General features: G+C 39.2%; 1 protein-coding gene across 3 annotated transcripts in view; it reads left to right on the top strand.

Moving 5' to 3' along the window:
• LOC132870022 (proline-rich protein 5-like) overlaps positions 1-18,799 on the top strand; it is a 39,169-nt gene extending 20,370 nt beyond the window's left edge. For 2 of the 3 annotated variants that reach the window (XM_060903564.1, XM_060903565.1), the window contains exons 5-10: positions 942-990; positions 3,519-3,576; positions 4,046-4,137; positions 4,274-4,414; positions 16,233-16,371; positions 16,765-18,799. In XM_060903564.1, coding sequence (XP_060759547.1) covers positions 942-990; positions 3,519-3,576; positions 4,046-4,137; positions 4,274-4,414; positions 16,233-16,371; positions 16,765-17,441 — 1,156 coding nt within the window. In that variant the 3' untranslated portion in view covers positions 17,442-18,799. The remainder of the gene's footprint in view (positions 1-941; positions 991-3,518; positions 3,577-4,045; positions 4,138-4,273; positions 4,415-16,232; positions 16,372-16,764) is intronic. The other variant, XM_060903567.1, reaches the window with a different exon arrangement.
• Positions 18,800-20,749: the final 1,950 nt, after the last annotated feature.

The following is a 20,749-nucleotide window of genomic DNA, read 5'->3' as shown; positions in this document are numbered from 1 at the left end:
TGGGATATTTTTTATAACGTAACCCTGCTTTAAACTTCTCCAGAACTTTATCCCTGACCTGTCTGGTGAGTTCTTTGGTCTTCATGATGCTGTTTGCTCTTCAGTGTTCTCTAACAAACCACTGAGGCCTTCACAGAACAAGTGTATTTATGCTGAGAGTAAATTACACACAGTAGGACTCTATTAACTAATTAGATGACTTCTGAAGGCAATTGATTGCACTGGATTGTATTTAGAGGTATCAGAGTACAGGGGGCTGAATACTAATGCACACCACATTTTTCAGATCTTTATTTGTTTAAAATTTTGAAGACCATTTATCATTTTCGTTTCACTTCACAATTATGTGCTACTCTGTGTTGGTCTATCACATAAAATCTCAATAAAACACTTTTAAGTTTGTGGTTGTAAGGTGGAAAAATGTGAAAAAGTTCAAGGGGTATGAATACTTTACTTTTTCAAGGCACTGTATACACATATGCATGCATATGTGATCCTGGGCCTTGACACCCCACTTTGGCCCAGTGCAACTCTACTTTATGACATTTCTTCATTATCAATAACTAGTTCTCTGAGACCCTTTATATAAATATCACTCATTATTGTTAAAAAGATTATGGAAATGCAGAAGCCAGTGTTCTTTAAAACCAAAATAACGAGATATTGTTTGACACCCAGTCATGTTTCCTGAAAAAAACTGACTTTAAAAAATAAAATTAAAAAAACATAGAATTTATTTACTCTCATGGTCACAGCGTGCCATTTTCTTTTCTTGAAAAGTCAACTACTGTATGAAAATTTACACTCATTTCAACTCTCACACTTTCACGTTACTTCCTCTCTAACAGTTTCACACATTCTCTTTCACTGTCACTAAACCTCTGTTGTACTCAGTCTGTTATTCTCCTTTATTCACTCCTCTATTTGCTTCTGTGCTGCAGGCAGCTGTTAAAGACAGAGCTAGGCTCCTTCTTCACTGAGTATCTGCAGGTAAGGAACTTGTGTATAAGATCACGTAGGATCATGTGTGTCACAGTGTATATATACACCAATCAGCCATAACATTAAAACCACTGACAGGTGACGTGCATAACACTGATTATCTTATTACAATGGCACCTGTCAAGGGGTGGGATATATGAGGCAGCAAGAGAACAGTCAGTTCTTGAAGGCGATGTGTTGGAAGCAGGATGGGCAAGCTTTAAGCAAAATGGGCACGCATATGGATCTGAGCATCCATATGCTGGGTCTGAGCATCTCCAAAATGGCACATCTTATGGGGTGTTCCCAGTATGCGGTGATTAGTACCGACCAAAAGTGGTCTGAAGAAGGACAACTGGTGAACTGGCGACAGGGTCATGGGTGTTGAAGGTTCATTGGGGCATGGGGCACGAAGGCTAGCCCATATGGTCCAATCCCACAGAAGAGTTACTTTATCACAAACTGCTGAAAAAGTTGATGCTGGCTAAAAGAGAGAGGTGTCAGCATTAACTTTTTCAGCAGGACAAAACTAGCATAGATCATACATTACAAATGTCATATGACCATATGTTTACCTTTTTTTATTAGATCACCTGATAATTCCAGGTATGAAGCAGTCAGTGGGATCATGAGGTCCACATCAGCATATCAGGGTTATATAGGTTTATAAGACAAATCAGAATATGCTGCTTCCTTAAAAAGAAAAAAACTCTATGTATCCTTGACACTAGAACAGATGATCTCAGTGACAGAAGGACAGATTTAACACGACTTCTTTCTACTCACTCAGACTAGGTTTGACATAAACCTGTGAATCAATACAAAGGAGAGAAAAATTTAGATGTAAGTGATGCTTCTAAAAAACCTTTGTCAACTATTTTTCTGTCAACACCCTATTTATACTATTCCAGAGATTAAATTTAAGCCACTGCGATTTGCATTTGTAAATATTTCATGCATTACATAAATTTAAACTTGTACTATGTTTTGGTGAGGACCTGCAGACAAACATAACAAAACATTCATTTCCACAGTGTTGACCTCAGTATCGCATCAAATCACAACACAACTCTGTCAGCTCAATATTTTATTACTCTGAAGAAACTGTGCATGTAAAATATTTCTGTTAAATTTCTTCTGGAAAAGCTTTAACCAGCTGATATCTGCAAACCAGGCATCTGGTTTCCTTTCAGCAGGGAGGAAAAACAGGGCAGGCAGAAAAAAATACAAATGTTTTTTGTCCAAAGAATCTCAACATATTTTGGATAATGAATGATGTTTCCACAGTGCTGAGTAATTTGGCACAAATTTGTGCGGATAGGTCAAGAATCCTACAATTACTTTGCAAAAATATATTCATCATATAATACAAAATATTGTAAAATTTGAGGTTTTTATAATTTCAGTAAAGGAATTTTAAAATTCCATTTTTTTAATTCCTTTTTTTTTTCAGGATTAAAAAGATTTTCTCTCGACACATTGTTTATGTTCCCCAGTGGCCAATTTGACTGCGCTTGCATCCCTACCTGAACCAACCCTTCAATAATTTTTGATTATTTTTAATAATGTTGAGATTCATAAACAATATGGCTGCCACTTGCCAATCAGTCATTGTATAGCAGAGCTTAATTTACTCAGACAGCTATGAGACAGAGTTATCATGGAGCAATCGCCATCAAACATGACTGGTAGGTGATGCTATCTTACTCAAGTTAATCAAGAGGGCATTATTAATGTTTATGCATGGAAAGGTAAGCATTATTGCTTGTTTTTGTTGTTAAAAGTGTACATTTTACCTTCTGTGGCTTACAAATTTTATGATTTTGCCAATTTAGCACCATCAACTGAAATGTACGATAATTTGCACATTATGCCAAGCATTTATTTAAATACTTTTGCAAACTAATCCTAGGAGTATTTGTCATATCTTTACAAATTTGGTGTGACTATTTATTATTATTATTATTATTATTATTATCAAATCATGATGAGATCTTTAAAGAATATGGTTGTGACAGTTATTGCACTGCTGAGCTGACATTCCTCAAACATCATCTTAACAAAACAATTCAGCAAACAGAGAATTTCCAAAACATTTCCACTGAACTGATTTACCTCATGTCCTGAGGAAAGAACTTTCTCCTGTATTTTCCAGCTGGAGTGCAGTGAAAGTCCTGTAAGGATGCTAGTAATTTGCTTATTAAATTTCAGTGGTTTGTATTTTGTATATAATGTGTATATAATGTATGAATGCATGTTTATGACTGAAGATTAGAAAACAATTCAGATAAATACACAATATAAACAAACAGTGAAGGCAAAATGATTTGGTGATGTTTTTCCAGGAAAATGGACTCCGTTAATATAATTTTGATATAAAATGTCAAGTTGAAATGCTGGATAAAACAGCATCTGCAGCTCGTGAGTTGAGAACATGAGTTTATACAAGGCACGAGCATCAAGCCTTTATTTCGACTAGAGACTGGAACATTTTAAATCCTTGTGATTTTATTTTTATTAAATTTTTTTTTTAACAGAACCAGCTCCTAACCAAAGGAATGTTCATACTGCGAGACAAAATCTATCTCTATGAAGGTGAGCGCGTTAAATCAGAAATCAATTCATGCTTCCCTCAAATACTGGCACCCATATGTACGAGCTGACGTGTGTGTATGTGGGTCTGCATGTGTAGTATATTTGTGTGTGTGTGTGTGTGTGTGTGTGTGTGTGTGTGTGTGTGTGTGTGTGTGTGCCTGTACATGCTCAGTTCTACTTGTATGCATTTGATGTTTGTTATGGTTTCTAACCATTTCCTTTAACCTTTGAGTTTCCTTTAAGCTTTGAACACAATAGCAGAACACCTACAGCCTAGATTTGTCTGTGTTTGAGTGTAATGCTTTGAGTTTCCAATCTTCACTACATTTTGCACAGTTTCTGCACAAATGCCATTGAAGTTCTTGAATCTTGAACATGGTTGAACATTGTGGGGGTTTTTTTGTTTGTTTGTTTGTTTGTTTGTTTGTTTGTTTTTGACATTAGTGTTTTGACTTTGTTTCCTGTGTAGGTCAAAAGTTACTTGACGCTCTGGCTGAAACCTGGGACTTTTTCTTTTGTAACATTCTCTCCATGCTGCAGGCCATTTTCTACCCAGTCCAGGTGCTTGTGTCTGCTGCAATATTATCTACTGAATGCATATAGCAAAGATATTACTCAGATAATATGTCACACTTATAACTGTGTGTGTGTGTGTGTGTGTGTGTGTGTGTGTGTGTGTGTGTGTGTGTGTGTGTAGGGCAAGGAGCCCTCTGTAAGGCAGCTGGCTCTCCTGCACTTTCGGAACATTATAACTCTGAGCATAAAGCTGGAGGATGCTTTGTCTTGTCCCAATGCATTTGTCCCTCCTTCTGTCATACAAATGTTGCTCATACTGCAGGTAAATACACGAATTTCATATCGTGTGTGTGTGTGAGAAAGATATATTGTTAATAGCAGCATGTTTTGGCTGTACAGTATCCACAACAAAGGTAATGTGTGATAGAATTGGCACAATGTCATCACATGAGATGCAATAATTTAACACTGGTGTTACATGTGCAGAAAAATAAAGACTTTTTTATTATTTATTTTTTAATTGGATTTAAGGTTCATTTAAACAAGAATGGTATTTATATATACAGTCTTCTCCTTTCGGCTGCTCCCATTAAGGGCCGCCACAGCGGATCTGTTCCGCATATTTGATTTGGCATTGGTTTTACACCAGATGCCCTTCCTGATGCAACCCTCTCCAATTTATCTGGGCGTGGGATGGCACTAAGTATGCACTGATTTGTGCAATCCTAGTGGCTGTGTATTTTTCCCTAATCTGCATGTCTGTGGAAACTGTGGAAAGAAACCAGAGCACCCAGAGGAAACCCACGCAGACACGGGGAGAGCATGAAAACTCCACCAGAAAGTCCCCCATCGGCCATGCGGTTCGAACCTGGAAACTTCTTGCTGTGAGGCAACAGTGCCGCCGCATTTATATACACAGTACCAGTCTAAAGTTTGGACACACTTTCTAATTCAATGTTTTTTATTTATTTTTGTGAGTTAAGTCACTTCATGTCTTAAAGTAATGGTGAATGTCATTTCTCTTTACATAGTTGAGCGGTTCTTGACATAATATGGATTACTACAGTTGTGGAATAGGGCTATTTACTGTATTTTTTATTATTTACTATTTACTGATTGATCTCAAACACATTTAAGAAGGAAAGAAATTCCTCCACTAATTAACTTTTGATGAGGCACACCTGTTAATTGAAAAGCATTCCAGGTTACTACCTCATGAAGCTGGTTAAGATAATAGTGTGCAAAGTGTCATCAAGGTAAACATTGGCTACTTTTAAATAATTTATATATTAGGGCTGTAACAATATGCGTATCGAAATCGCGATACGCAGAGCCACAATCCGTGTTGCGATACAAGAAGGCAGAATCGCGGTACACCCTTTCAAACTTCTCCTCAGCCCAAAAACAGAGGCGCTTCCAAACTTCAATTTATGAATACTTTACTTTTTATTTAAATTACATTTTAAACTTACTTAAATTACTTTTATTTTTTTTATATCTATTAGTAAGTCGTTTTTTCGCCGACCTGCGACAATCTTCTGCGAGTCATGCAACGTCCACACTCGCCACTGGCAGAGCATTCATTTCTTTTAAGCGGTCGCCATTCTGGTTGCGACGCGGGGAGCGAATCTGTAAACAAGCAGCTCATTGGCTGGCTAGGTGTGCCACAAGCCAATCACAATCACTTGACCGGAAAGGCATGCAGTGTTGCCAGATTGGGCGGGTTTAGGTGCTTTTTGGCTGGTTTTGAACATATTTTTGGGGTGGAAAACGTTAGCAATATCTGGCAACACTGAAGGCATGTCTGCTTGGGCGGAAGCCTTCTGCGGCAGTTACATTTTGACACGCGAGCAATGTTTCACCATAAAAATTCCGTAATTTCCATCTGTTTTCTGCGATCACAGAAAATCATTGGCCCTATGAGAGTGAGACAGTGAGAGAGCCACCCCCCCAAAAAAAATCTTAACGGATTTACACGATTTGGAAAAATGACCTTTTCAGAACCGAAAAAAACAGAGCTTCCGGCTCAACAGTATTATTTTGAGAAATAAAACAATCTTTGGATATACATTTGTTCATTTTTGCATACATATTACTCATTCTTTGCAGTGATCTGAATTATTTGTTATTAAATAGTTAATGTAAGTAAGTAAATGTTAATAAGTCAAATTTACTACTTTAAAAAAAACATTTAAAAAAAATCGTGGGTGTATCGAATCGTGGGTCAAAAATCGCGATTCGAATCGTGAGTTGGGTGTATCGTTACAGCCCTTATATATAAAAAATATGCGCGCTTAGGGTAGCACGGTGGTGTAGTGGTTAGCACTGTTGCCTCACAGCAAGAAGGTTCTGGGTTTGAGCCCAGTGGCTGATGGGGGCCTTTCTGTGTGGAGTTTGCATGTGCTTCCCCTGGTATGCGTGGATTTCCTCCAGGTGCTGCAGTTTCCCCCACAGACCAAAGACATGCAGGTTAGGTTAATTGGTGGCTGTAAATTGACCGTAGGTGTGAATGGTTGTTTGTCTCTATGCGTCAGCCCTGCGATGACCTGGCGACTCGTCCAGTGTGTACCCCGCCTCTCGCCCATAGTCAGCTGGGATAGGCTCCAGCTTGCCCACGACCCTGCACAGGACAAGCAGTTACGGATAATGGATAATCTGCTTACAGTATGGTCAGAAGTTTACATACAGTGACATGAATGTCATCTTGGATATAAATGTCATGGCAATATTTGGGCTTTCAGTAATTTCTTTGAACTGTTCTTCTGTGGCAGAATGATTGTACAGCATACATCTTTAATTAAAAAAAAACACTAGAATTTGGTGCACAAGTTTTAATTTTCTTTGGGTTTTCTGAAATCAACACAAGGTCAAAATTATACATACACTTATTTAGATTATTAATTCAGAGGTGCTGAAACTTCCAGAATGTCTCTTATCTTGCCAAAGCTGACATCTCATAACTTCCTGTTAATAATCATGATTGACTACAATTGGTAGCTTCTCCAAGCCTTCATAAAGAGGGTTTGTTTACAGTACTCATTGGATTGACCAACACACAGTAAAATGGGGAAGTCCAAGGAGCTTAGTGCAAATCTAAGAAAGAGGATCGCAGATATACACAACTCCGGAATGTCTCTTGAAGCCATTTCTAAACAACTGCAAATTCCAAGATCAGTTCAAACAATTGTATCCAAGTTATTGTGAGGTGTAGTCACTTTGCCAAGCCACTTTGCTTAAAGAAAACCCAAACTGTCACCCTCAGCTGAAAGGAAATTGGTTTGGATGGTCAGGAACAACCTGGGAACCACCATGGCACAGCCCTGCCATGAACTGGAGGCTGATGGATCACTGTCTACAGTTCAGATCACCATGGACTAAGAGGCTGCTATCCAAGAAATAACCCCCTGCTCCAAAATTGACACCTTCAAGCTTAACTAAAGCTTGAAGCTGACCACATGGACAAAGAAAAAGCCTTCTAGAGGATAGTTGTATGGTCAGATGAGACAAAGATTGAGTTGTTTGGCTACAATGACCACCATGCACAGAGGGACACTGTACCAGCTGGTGGTGGTGGTAGGATCATCATGCTCTGGGGCTGTTTTGCTGCCAGTGGAACTGGTTCATTGCACAAAGTGGGTGGAATAATGAAGGAGGACTACCTCAGAATTCTTCAGCATAAGCCATCAGAAACTTGAACACAACTTGGGACTTGGAAGTTGCAACAGAACATTGAACCCAAACACACATCACAGCTGGTTGTGGAGGATAAAGCAGGCTAACATTAAGCTTAAAACAAGTCCTGACTTCAACCCTATTGAAAATATATGGGCCATGCTTATAAGTCGAGTCCATGCCAAGAAAAAAAAAAACAAATTTAATTGAACTCTACCAATTCTACCATGAAGTCATTAAATATCCAACCAGAATTCTGCCAGAAGCTTGTTCATGATACACAAAAATGTTTGGTCAAGGTGACTCTTGCAGACAGACATTTTACCCAAATATTAGGTGTGCTGTATGTATAATTTTGACCCTGCGTTGATTTTCAGAAAACCCAAAGAAAATTAAAACTTGTGCACTAAATTCTAGTGGTTTTTTTTGTTTGTTTTTAAATTAGATGTATGCTGTATGTTGTACAATCATTCTGCCACAGAAAAAGAACAGTTAAAAGAAATTACTGAAAGCCCAAATATTGCCATGACATTCATATCCAAGATGACATTCATGTCACTGTATATAAACTTCTGACCACAATTGTATATATTATATGGACATTACTGGAAACTGGTGTGTGAAATAAGTACTCAGGTGATTAGGTGTAAGTGAGGTGGCAGCCATGCTTGTAGGCCATAAAGTATTCTGAGAAGTGGAGTTCATAGTTGAGTGGGCACATTCATGACAATATTAATTTTCATATATTTTATATTTAAAGTATATACGCAGAGCCATGGCCTCACTTTCACTTATAAATGCCTTGAGACCTCAAGAATGGCACAGGAATAGTTTTAAGCATTAACAATACAACCCCGATTCCAAAAAAGTTGGGACAAAGTACAAATTGTAAATAAAAACGGAATGCAATAATTTACAAATCTCAAAAACTGATATTGCATTCAGAATAGAACATAGACAACATGTCAAATGTCAAAAGAGACATTTTGAAATTTCATGCCAAATATTGGCTCATTTGAAATTTCATGACAGCAACACATCTCAAAAAAGTTGGGACAGGGGCAATAAGAGGCTGGAAAAGTTAAAGGTACAAAAAAGGAACAGCTGGAGGACCAAATTGCAACTCATTAGGTCAATTGGCAATAGGTCATTAACATGACTGGGTATAAAAAGAGCATCTTGGAGTGGCAGCGGCTCTCAGAAGTAAAGATGGGAAGAGGATCACCAATCCCCCTAATTCTGCAACGACAAATAGTGGAGCAATATCAGAAAGGAGTTTGACAGTGTAAAATTGCAAAGAGTTTGAACATACCATCATCTACAGTGCATAATATCATCAAAAGATTCAGAGAATCTGGAAGAATCTCTGTGCATAAGGGTCAAGGCCAGAAAACCATACTGGGTGCCCGTGATCTTCGGGCTCTTAGACGGCACTGCATCACATACAGGCATGCTTCTGTATTGGAAATCACAAAATGGGCTCAGGAATATTTCCAGAGAACATTATCTGTGAACACAATTCACCGTGCCATCCGTCGTTGCCAGCTAAAACTCTATAGTTCAAAGAAGAAGCCGTATCTAAACATGATCCAGAAGCGCAGACATCTTCTCTGGGCCAAGGCTCATTTAAAATGGACAGTGGTAAAGTGGAAAACTGTTCTGTGGTCAGACGAATCAAAATTTGAAGTTCTTTATGGAAATCAGGGACACCGTGTCATTCGGACTAAAGAGGAGAAGGACGACCCAAGTTGTTATCAGCGCTCAGTTCAGAAGCCTGCATCTCTGATGGTATGGGGTTGCATTAGTGCGTGTGGCATGGGCAGCTTACACATCTGGAAAGACACCATCAATGCTGAAAAGTATATCCAGGTTCTAGAGCAACATATGCTCCCATCCAGATGATGTCTCTTTCAGGGAAGACCTTGCATTTTCCAACATGACAATGCCAAACCACATACTGCATCAATTACAGCATCATGGCTGCGTAGAAGAAGGGTCCAGGTACTGAACTGGCCAGCCTGCAGTCCAGATCTTTCACCCATAGAAAACATTTGGCGCATCATAAAATGGAAGATACGACAAAAAAGACCTAAGACAGTTGAGCAACTAGAATCCTACATTAGACAAGAATGGGTTAACATTCCTATCCCTTAACCTGAGCAACTTGTCTCCTCAGTCCCCAGACGTTTACAGACTGTTGTAAAGAGAAAAGGGGATGTCTCGCAGTGGTAAACATGGCCTTGTCCCAACTTTTTTGAGATGTGTTGTCATGAAATTTAAAATCACCTAATTTTTCTCTTTAAATGATATAGTTTCTCAGTTTAAACATTTATGTCATCTATGTTCTATTCTGAATAAAATATGGAATTTTGAAACTTCCACATCATTGCATTCCGTTTTTATTTACAATTTGTACTTTGTCCCAATTTTTTTGGAATCGGGGTTGTAAATCTAATATAGTAATTTTTACGATGAAAGTGATTTCTTATAGGTAGCGGTCTGAGTGAATGACCTTGACGTCTGTAACATCACAGCAGGAAGTCTATTGGTCTCATCACCATTTCTGCTATACTAAAACACAGAGCTGACTGCAACTCCGATCCTCCATTTTGAGCTAATTTATCACCATGCCACATAGATGTGTTGCTGGCGGGTGCACCAACATGACAGAAAGTCGATTTACGTTGCATTCATGGCCCAAGAATGTTCAAACTGCAAAGATTTGGACGCGTTTTGCGAGAAGTTCACGGGCACATTGGGTGCCTATGAAGTGGTCTCTCCTCTGCTCTGCACATTTTAGTGAAGACTTGTACGAAACCTCTGATCTGTTGAGGAGCGTTGGCTATAAGCCCGTATTGAAAGAGGGTGCAGTACCAACATCTCATCTCATCTCATTATCTCTAGCTGCTTTATCCTGTTCTACAGGGTCACAGGCAAGCTGGAGCCTATCCCAGCTGACTACGGGCGAAAAGCAGGGTACACCCTGGACAAGTCGCCAGGTCATCACAGGGATGACACATAGACACAGACAACCATTCACACTCACATTCACACCTACGGTCAATTTAGAGTCACCAGTTAACCTAACCTGCATGTCTTTGGACTGTGGGGGAAACCAGAGCACCCGGAGGAAACCCACGCGGACACGGGGAGAACATGCAAACTCCGCACAGAAAGGCCCTCGCCGGCCACGGGGCTCGAACCCAAAACCTTCTTGCTGTGAGGCGACAGTGCTAACCACTACACCACCGTGCCGCCCGCAGTACCAACAATTAAAGAAAAAACAAGAAAAGGAAAGTTTTTATTTTATTTCTTTAAAGTGAGTTCAGTTGCACCAATTCTCCCTGAGTGTGAGCCGAGGGTAAAACCCGGGATGGAATGGGACGTGACTTATTGCTCGGGCAATGACCTCCCTGCGGTTGTTGCTAAAACCAATGACATCCTGTTCCATCCTGGGTTTTAGTAATTGCCTGAGCCGAGCAGTAATGGTGGAGTATTCAGTATGAAGAAAACCAAGAATGAGTGGAGCAGCTGTCTTATTTCTAAACTGGATATTGCTACTATCTCGCCCTTGCGTGGAAGAAGCGAATGAACAGAGAGCTGAACGAACAACTGAAAGTCAGATTGTTTCAAAACAATCGGCCACAAGATCGGCCTTCAAGAAGTGAGAACACAGATGGATAAGCTCCGACTCTCATTTGGATAAAAAAAACAACAAAAACAACACGTTGTTTACCTGCATTTAGATTAATACATGTAACTTGTACTGTGTGTTTTTAAGTTACCAGTATAAGATTATTTAATTTGTTTCAGAATGTGATTGTCTCAATTCATCTGATTATTTAATTAGCCTTTTACGTTTTATCAGTGAAAATGCATGCATGTACATATATATTGCATAAGTTATAACACCTATCCTGTTTTAATGAGGGTCAACCCACAGTCAGTGAAGTCAAATCAGTCTTAGTTGAGCAAGTCGGTAACGGTATTTCTTACTTTCACCATAAATTTTTATTTATATGACTTTGGTCTATAGCTGTAAAAGGCCTCGGCCTAAAAACCGGTTACTGCTGTGATGTCACGCACTCTGGGATGGCTAGCTCAGCGGGGCAGCTCCAATGCCAACTTTGCGGTCAATTTTAACTCTCAAAAATATATTTTTTTTAAAATTCCTGTTTATGCAGCATACAAGAGTCAAGGATGGAGATACTATCCACTCAGGGATTTATTTTAAAATAAAAGTTCTGCGTATGTCCTTTAAGCCCCACAACTCCTAGTCAGACCAAGACCAACATTGTTATCGAATTATTTGTGCTGTTCTCTAAAGCTGCTGCACAGCTACAGAAATAATATCAGATGTGTCTTCTCTCTGAGTCTGGCAAAATATTAATAACTCAATGCAGCTGTATGTGTCCTGGCTCTGTACACATCTCCTCTCTGTACTAATGATGTATAACAACCTTCACTCTGGTGTGTAATACAATGGAGTATTTGCAATGTAGTAGTGTTAAGTATCCCTTATCAAAAAGAAGTATATTTCAAGTTAATTTTATTAAGCATACTTAAGTACATTTCCTTAAGTATACTTTTGTGTACCAAGCATACTGATATCAATGGACTTGCAGTATACTTGTAAGTAAACTAATCTAATACTACTTGGGACTAAATTGGCCCACTTTTAGTTTATAAAAAGTATACATTAAGAGAAATAAACCTTGAGTATACTGCAAGTATACCACAAGTAAACTTCTATACTAATAGTTTACTAGTTCTATACTTGTAGTCCACTCTTTAGTTTACAAAAGCATACTTCATTAGTATACTGGAAATATACTATGAGTTTACTTGTTTTATACTTCTAGTTCACATAAGTTTACTAAAGTATACTTTGTAGTATACTGGAAATATACTATTGGTTTACTTGTTACACACTTCTAGTCCACTTTTTAGTTTACAAAAGTATACTTTATAGCATATTGGAAATATACTATAAGTTACTGGTTATTTACGTCTAGTCCACTTTTTAGTTTTGAAGTATACTGCAATTACCCTTCTACCGTAGGTATACTCTTAGTTTTCTAGCCCTAACCCTTACCTCATGCACACTATTAGCAGACAACTTAAGTGTTTTGCACCTTAAGTTACAATGAAGTTATAAAGGTAAGAATTCACAAAATAACAGATACTCAGGATTAAGAACATTCATTTTCTTTAAAAATCTAAATTTAAAGCAACATTGTATTAAATGCCAAAGTATAAAAACATGGCAATGACATCTGAAATTGACATCCAAGCTCTAAAGAAAAATAAATAAAATAATTATCCCACTCAGGATAAATTAAAAAAAAAAAACACCTTTGAAATTTGACTTTTTTTGGATGAAATTTTAAAAATTCAGATGTTTTTTGGTGATGGCATAATGACAGCCAGTATGATTCAAGTCTGTCACAATGTTCTCACCTTTGTTTTCAAATGTGTTGGCAAATAAAATAAGAGAAATGTTTGTCTCTTTGTGGGTTAATAACACTATGTACATAAAAGATGAGTTTAAGTTCCAACACTGTTTACTCTTAAGCTACTCCACTCCAAAGCTGACCACAAACTTGTGGTACAGTGGGGCAAAAAAAGTATTTAGTCAGTCACCAATTGTGCAAGTTCTCCCACTTAAAAAGATGAGAGAGGCCTGTAATTTTCATCATAGGTATACCTCAACTATGAGAGACAAAATGAGGAAAAAAATCCAGAAAATCACATTGTCTGTCTGATTTTTAAAGAATTTATTTGCAAATTATGGTGGAAAATAAGTATTTGGTCAATAACAAAAGTTCATCTCAATACTTTGTTATATACCCTTTGTTGGCAATGACGGAGGTCAAACGTTTTCTGTAAGTCTTGACAAGGTTTTCACACACACTTGCCCGTATTTTGGCCCATTCCTCCATGCAGATCTCCTCTAGAGCAGTGATGTTTTGGGGCTGTCGCTGGGCAACACGGACTTTCAACTCCCTCCAAAGATTTTCAATGGGGTTGAGATCTGGAGACTGGCTAGGCCACTCCAGGACCTTGAAATGCTTCTTACGAAGCCACTCCTTCGTTGCCCGGGCAGTGTGTTTGGGATCATCGTCATGCTGAAAGACCCAGCCACGTTTCATCTTCAATGCCCTTGCTGTTGAAAGGAGGTTTTCACTCAAAATCTCACGATACATGGCCCCATTCATTCTTTCCTTTACATTGGATCAGTCGTCCTGGTCCCTTTGCAGAAAAACAGCCCCAAAGCATGATGTTTCCACCCCCATGCTTCACAGTAGGTATGGTGTTCTTTGGATGCAACTCAGCATTCTTTCTCCTCCAAACATGACGAGTTTTTACCAAAAAGTTCTATTTTGGTTTCATCTGACCACACGGCATTCTCCCAATCCTCTTTTGGATCATCCAAATGCTCTCTAGCAAACTTCAGACAGGCCTGGACATGTACTGGCTTAAGCAGGGGGACACGTCTGGCACTGCAGGATTTGAGTCCCTGGTGGCGTAGTGTGTTACTGATGGTAGCCTTTGTCACTTTGGTCCCAGGTCTCTGCAGGTCATTCACTAGGTCCCCCCTATGTGGTTCTGGGATTTTTGCTCACCATTCTTGTGATCATTTTGACCCCACGGGGTGAGATCTTGCATGGAGCCCCAGATCGAGGGAGATTATCAGTGGTCTTGTATGTCTTCCATTTTCTAATGATTGCTCCCACAGTTGATTTCTTCACACCAAGCTGCTTACCTATTACAGACTCAGTCTTCCCAGCCTGGTGCAGGTCTACAATTTTGTTTCTGGTGTCCTTTGACAGCTCTTTGGTCTTGGCCATAGTGGAGTTTGGAGTGTGACTGTTTGAGGTTGTGGACAGGTGTCTTTTATACTGATAACGAGTTCAAACAGGTGCCATTAATACAGGTAACGAGTGGAGGACAGAGGAGCCTCTTAAAGAAGTTGTTACAGGTCAGTGAGAGCCAGAAATCTTGCTTGTTTGTAGGTGACCAAATACTTATTTTACCAAGGAATTTACCAATTAATTCATTAAAAATCCTACAATGTGATTTCTTGGATTCTTTCCTCCCATTCTGTCTCTCATAGTTGAAATGTACCTATGATGAAAATTACAGGCCTCTCTCATCTTTTTAAGTGGGAGAACTTGCACAATTGGTAGCTGACTAAATACTTTTTTGCCCCATTGTACATGTAGGTTTAAAAGATGGGATTTAAAACATGCTGCCATATATCACGAAGAATCCAATATGTGTGAAAAAGAAGTATTTTATAGGCTACTATCAAAAGGATAAGCACAACTACAGGGCAAGTACACTTAAACATAAGGCACAAATATTTTAATACTTTATTACACTTTTGTTAAGTATATAGTAATCAAAAGTTTAAGTATAAGCTTAATATACTTAGACTTTTCTATATACTTTTCAGTATAAGCCAAGTATACTTATGAATAACTTTTATTAAATATATCTCTAAGTAAATAAAAAGTAAACTGAAAGCATACTCTCTTTAGTTTAAAAGAAGTATACTAGAAGCATACTTGAATAAACTTCTTTTTGTAAGGGATTGTTTTCATCATTTTCTGCTATTTAAATGTATGTAGTTGGGAAAAAAAACATTCAGGGCTCAATGCATCTGATTTTGGAGACGTATTGAATCTAAACGCTGCACCTGGACAAAATTCCTATAAATTACACACGGTTTATTAATTTAATGCTTTTGGGTTCCTAGTTTATTTGGTTTTGTTCATGTTTTTATGCACATAGTACTTTCACAAGTCTTCAGTCAAACTGTGAGTCAGTCACCATGCAATTTACTGCAAGTCCCTACTTTGAGACCTGTTTCTCGCAGCATGTGAACTCTGTATATAATTCCAGCCTGTTATCCAAAGATGTAAAGCATCCACTGTCTTATTAACCAGAGCAGATCCATCACTTCACCTTCTCTCCCTCTGTCTTTGTGTATAACCATCTGTGGAAAGATCTAGAACATATGCAAGTAAAATAAAAATACATTTACAGAGAATTTCACAGCTTTCTCCTGTGAGCTCAAACATTCACTCAGTCTTTCTGATAGGCAGGAAAAAAATCACTTCAGTCCTCAGATTCACAAACAATATTACATTATAGGCATTTAGCAGAGCAACGTACTATAAACACACACATACCCACCACCTGGGGAGCAGTTAGGTGTCTTGCTTATGTACTTTAGCCATGGATTTTTTTTTTTTCCCTGCTGGTACAGGGAATCAAATCAGCAACCCTTTGAGCCCAAGGCTGCTTCTCTAACCTTTAGGCCATAGCTGCCACAATAGATTAATTGTTCTCATTCTGTTCATTTGAACAGAATGAGAACAATTCATCTATTGTGGTAGCTATGGCCTATTACATTTGAATGCCTTTGTTTAAGGATCCCATGTACTACATGTGTGTTACAGGGGGTGCATGAGTCTAGAGGAGTGACTGACGACTACTTAAAGTTGGAATCTCTGATCCAGAAAGTTGTCTCTCCATATCTGGGTACACACGGCCTCTACATTGACGACAGCTGCGTGGCACAGTGCTCCTGTGTGTTGGGTGAGGATCAGCAACTCCATACAGCATTTAGCATTCACCTTGATGGTCGGTGTGTTTGCCTCACAATTAAAGAATGACACCAATTAAATGATTTGTTATGCAGTTTGAAAATAGGCGTGTTTATATAATACATTTTGAAGTTTTATTTTTAAAAATGTATGAAATCAGGTGAAATCTTAAAAAAAAATCATCTGAATATTTGCTATCATCCCAAGAACCACATAATTCCAAACACGTTCTAAACAAACCACGCCATCAATTTGTGTGTGTGTGTGTGTGTGTGTGTGTGTGTGTGAGAGTGAGTGAGTGAGAGAGAGAGAGAGAGAGAGAGAGAGAGATAGGTAACACATTTACTGGAAATTCACAGTAATGGAATGCACCCTTGTTTTCCAGTTGCACCACTTGGATATCTATCTTCTTCCTCTGTCTCAGAGAAGCGATTGCTGCAGCACTGGCCCAAACTCAGTGACTCCTCTGCTAGGAACCCTGTAGTGCGCTCCAAGAGCTACAATGTGCCCATGCTGACACCTGTGGTAGAGTACGAGACGGAGGCCACAACAGTGGGTAGCACAGGAATCCGACGACATTCTGTGTGCCAGATGACCTCATTCCAAGAAGAGCCAGCATTCTCCAGCACCAAGTCCAGCCCCGAGATGAACATCACACCTCATCTTTCAGCCTCTCACCCATCCTTAGAACAGGACTCAGCTCTGTCAGGATGCAGAGGGCAGATAAAGGGCACATCTCCACTCCCATCCCCTTCCATGTATCCCTTGATTTTCCCTGAATGTTCTTCAGAAATCTTTCAGAAAATGTCCCAAGAATCAGATTCTGATCTTGCCCAGGAAATAGCCTCACTACCCAGAAGCTCATCAAGTCCTGAAACCATCACAGATCAGTTCTTGGAGTCTTTGGACTCAGAATCAGAGGGAATCTTCATAGATTTCAGCTGCCGTTGCTCACAATCCTCTAACTTAAGCCATGAAAGTGAGAGTGAGTGTGAGTGGGAGGGAGAGGGACTGAGAGGGAAAGTGAGTGAGAAGGAGAGTGAGGAGAAGGAGAGTGAGTGAGTGAGTGAGTGAGTGAGTGAGTGAGTGAGTGAGTGAGGAGGAGAAGGAGAGTGAGTGAGGAGAAGGAGAGTGAGTGAGTGAGGAGGAGAAGGAGAGTGAGTGAGGAGGAGGAGAGTGAGGAGGAGGAGGAGAGTGAGTGAGGTGAGAAGGAGAGAGTGAGGGAGAGAGTCAGAGTGAAAGGGAGAGTGACAGTGAGTGAGTGAGGAGTGACTGTGAGAGAGAAAGCATGAGGGAGTGAGCCTGAGCTTGAAGGTAAAAGTCACATTGTTCCTCTTTAAGTTCAACAAACATTTGTAATTTCATATGGTTTTGGGAGATTTCTATATTCCTCATCATTTCATCCTAAATGTCTGGAAAGTGAATTTTTAAGTTTTTAAAAGTTATTTTTAATCAAGGCATGAATCTCTGGGGAATTCAGTTAGTAGCAGTTTTTCCTCAATTCCTCAAATCATTATAAATTTATTTTAGAATTCTTTGTCGTCAGGATCATTTTCCAAACTTGTATAACTTTTTTTTTTGTATTACAAATGTTTAGAATAACAAATTATAACATTTTATAACAAATGAATATTTTAATTATTGTTTAATTGTATTTATTTAATTGTTTGTGGGCAGTGACTGATTGATTGATTAATTCTCTGATCAGAAGGTTAGGGGTTCAAGTCTCAGCACCAGCAAGCTGCCACTGTTGAGTCCAAGCCTCTAACACCTGAAGTGAGAATTCCACTGTAATGAATATGTGACAGATGAACGCTTTCTTCTTCTGTTTTCAAGAATGGCTGGATAATTATTTGACACATTAAATATCAGTATTACTTGTCTACATGTAACTGATTAGTTAAGAGTGCATGCTGGGAGGAGGTGGTGTAGAACCTCATAACAGTAGGCAGAAAAGATGTTCATGCCTTTGGTGGGATGAGCTAAAGATTAAAGGTATTCTTGAACACTGCACTTTGGAGAGGGTTTTGAATGTTCTGGAAAACTGTTAGCATCTTCTATTCTTTTACTGCCTCCAGTGAGTGTAGTCCTGTGATGATACTGGCCTTGCTGAAAAGTTTGCTGAGGTGCTTGCTGTCCCCTGCAGTGAAGCTATCTACAACTCCTCGAAGACAGCACTGGCCATAAGAGATAGAGAAGAAGACTCTTATGAGCTACTGCACATATGGAAGATCTAAGGCTCTTCAAAAAGAACAGCCTGCTCTGGCCTTTCCCTTACAGCAATTCAGTGTTGTCAGTCCAGTCTGTATTTTCAGATGTACAAGTAAGAATTGTTCATGTTCTTTGAGAAATAGAAGAGAGCCAGCTTGCACAACCTGGTACCAGAGCAGACCTCCCAAGTGACCCACATTGGGCAGGTCAGACCCGCAAAATGATATCCAAACCAGCTGACACCCCCCCCCCCCCCCCCCCCCCCCCCGAGATGGAAAAACCCGCATCAGAAAACTCTAGGAGTAATGTCAATGATCTCTCAGGATTCACCAAAGTTTAAACTTGCCAATAAAAGTGTTTTTGGACTGATTAACAGCTTATTGAATAAGTACATGTATATGCATGTATACATCTTCTAGTATGTATGGGGTTAGTTGATTGAGCACCTCTACCAGTCAGGCTGACAAGTGACAAATGTCAAGTCAATTTATTTGTACAGCGCTTTTAACAACAGACATTGTCACAAAGCAGCTTTACAGAAAAATAAAAAATGTGAACTAATTTGATCCCTGATAAATTTACTTTTCCTTGATAAGCAAGCCATGATGGCGGCAAGGAAAAATGCCCTCAGACGACACGAGGAAGAAACCTCGACAGGAACCACACTCAAAAGGGATCCCATCTTCATCTGGGTGATAACAGATAGCATGATTATAAATAACTTGCTTCTATAAATGTGTCCTATATAGTCATAAAGTACAACTGAGTAACCAGTAAATTCATTATATTTTTAGCATAATTAGTTGCTAAATAATTAATTTTAGTGCATTTTGTTGAAGTTAACTGTAAAATTGTTCATGACAACTGCATGGTTTCATCATGTGAATTTTAGTCCTAAACCATCATAGCAAAACCGTAAGGGTCCAGAGCCGCCATCTAATTGTATCTTAAGACTGTCCATATGGGGCTGTCCTCTACAAGAACAATGTGATGAGACTCCAGCCAGAAGTAGGGCATCATGATGGATCAGGCAGATCTGAAGAGCAGAAGTAGTCAGCATCACTGGTGTCTCAGGATCGACATGTAACTCAACAGCAAGCGTGCAAACGGCGCGCTTTTCGGCGCATTCCACTTTTTCCCCGGCATTTTGGGCGACTTGTGTAATTCGTGCAGATCCGAAGAGGTTTTTTTTTTTGGGGGGGGGGGGGGGGGGTTGCTCTCCGGTAATCCACTCTGGTAGTAATGATAGACCCGAGTACTGTGCAGACCATATAACGTTTGGTTCCCCCTGGTGGATATATGGAACCATTGACAGCAGAGATGGTAAGATTGACAGTGTAGCTGCTGGCTGCTATTTTAATATTCAACAGCGTTCCGTTACAAACTGCTAGCTGCTACACTGTCAGTGGATGGAACCGATGGCTGGGCAATCTGGTTGCTAAGGAACGTGACTCCCGGGCTTTTCCTCAGATAGGTGTGTTCATTTATCAACTTGCTGAATTTCATCTACTAGTGTGTATTTCTTTGGAGCCTCAGTGACTGGGAGTAAACGATCAGCGTTGAAGTCATTTACTCATCTACAATCAAAGCGTAAGTGTTAAAATAATTGTGCATATATATATATATATATATATATATATATATATATATATATATTAACTTTGTCTCTCGTAACCTAGCCTCCTTCATCTAACCATATTAGCCATGACCTATCCTTGGGGTTAAAAACGTCTGAAAAACGTAATGTTATTTGAGGAGTTGCATGATGACTGTATATATGTTCTCAATGTAGTGTCTACATGGGTTAATGACTATTGTTTTTTGTTCCTAGATAATATTTAAGTGCCGTAATACCGTTCTATACGTGCAAGAATTGGTCTTATTAAAGCTTGTGGCTGTCTGGCTTAGTTAAAATGCTAACCGTTAGCACCCGACTAGCTGCTATTTTAGAACATCGAGTGATCAAATGCAATGGTCTCAAAAGTAGCCGGTCACCGGCGGCAAATCGCCGTCTGTGGCTTGTTATGCCGCCGGCTATTGTCAGTCGAGTCACAAAATTTAATATTAAATGTTTCTGACGGCAAAAAAAGTTGTGAACGTAAATTACATCCACTATGTCATGTATGTCCGTTGCCCGCGTCAACTTTGTTTACATCCTC

Source organism: Neoarius graeffei, chromosome 21 (genome assembly GCF_027579695.1).
Source record: "Neoarius graeffei isolate fNeoGra1 chromosome 21, fNeoGra1.pri, whole genome shotgun sequence".
Classification (NCBI taxonomy): Eukaryota; Metazoa; Chordata; class Actinopteri; order Siluriformes; family Ariidae; genus Neoarius; species Neoarius graeffei.
Note: the sequence above shows the minus strand (reverse complement) of the source record. Positions and strands in the feature narration are given on the sequence as shown.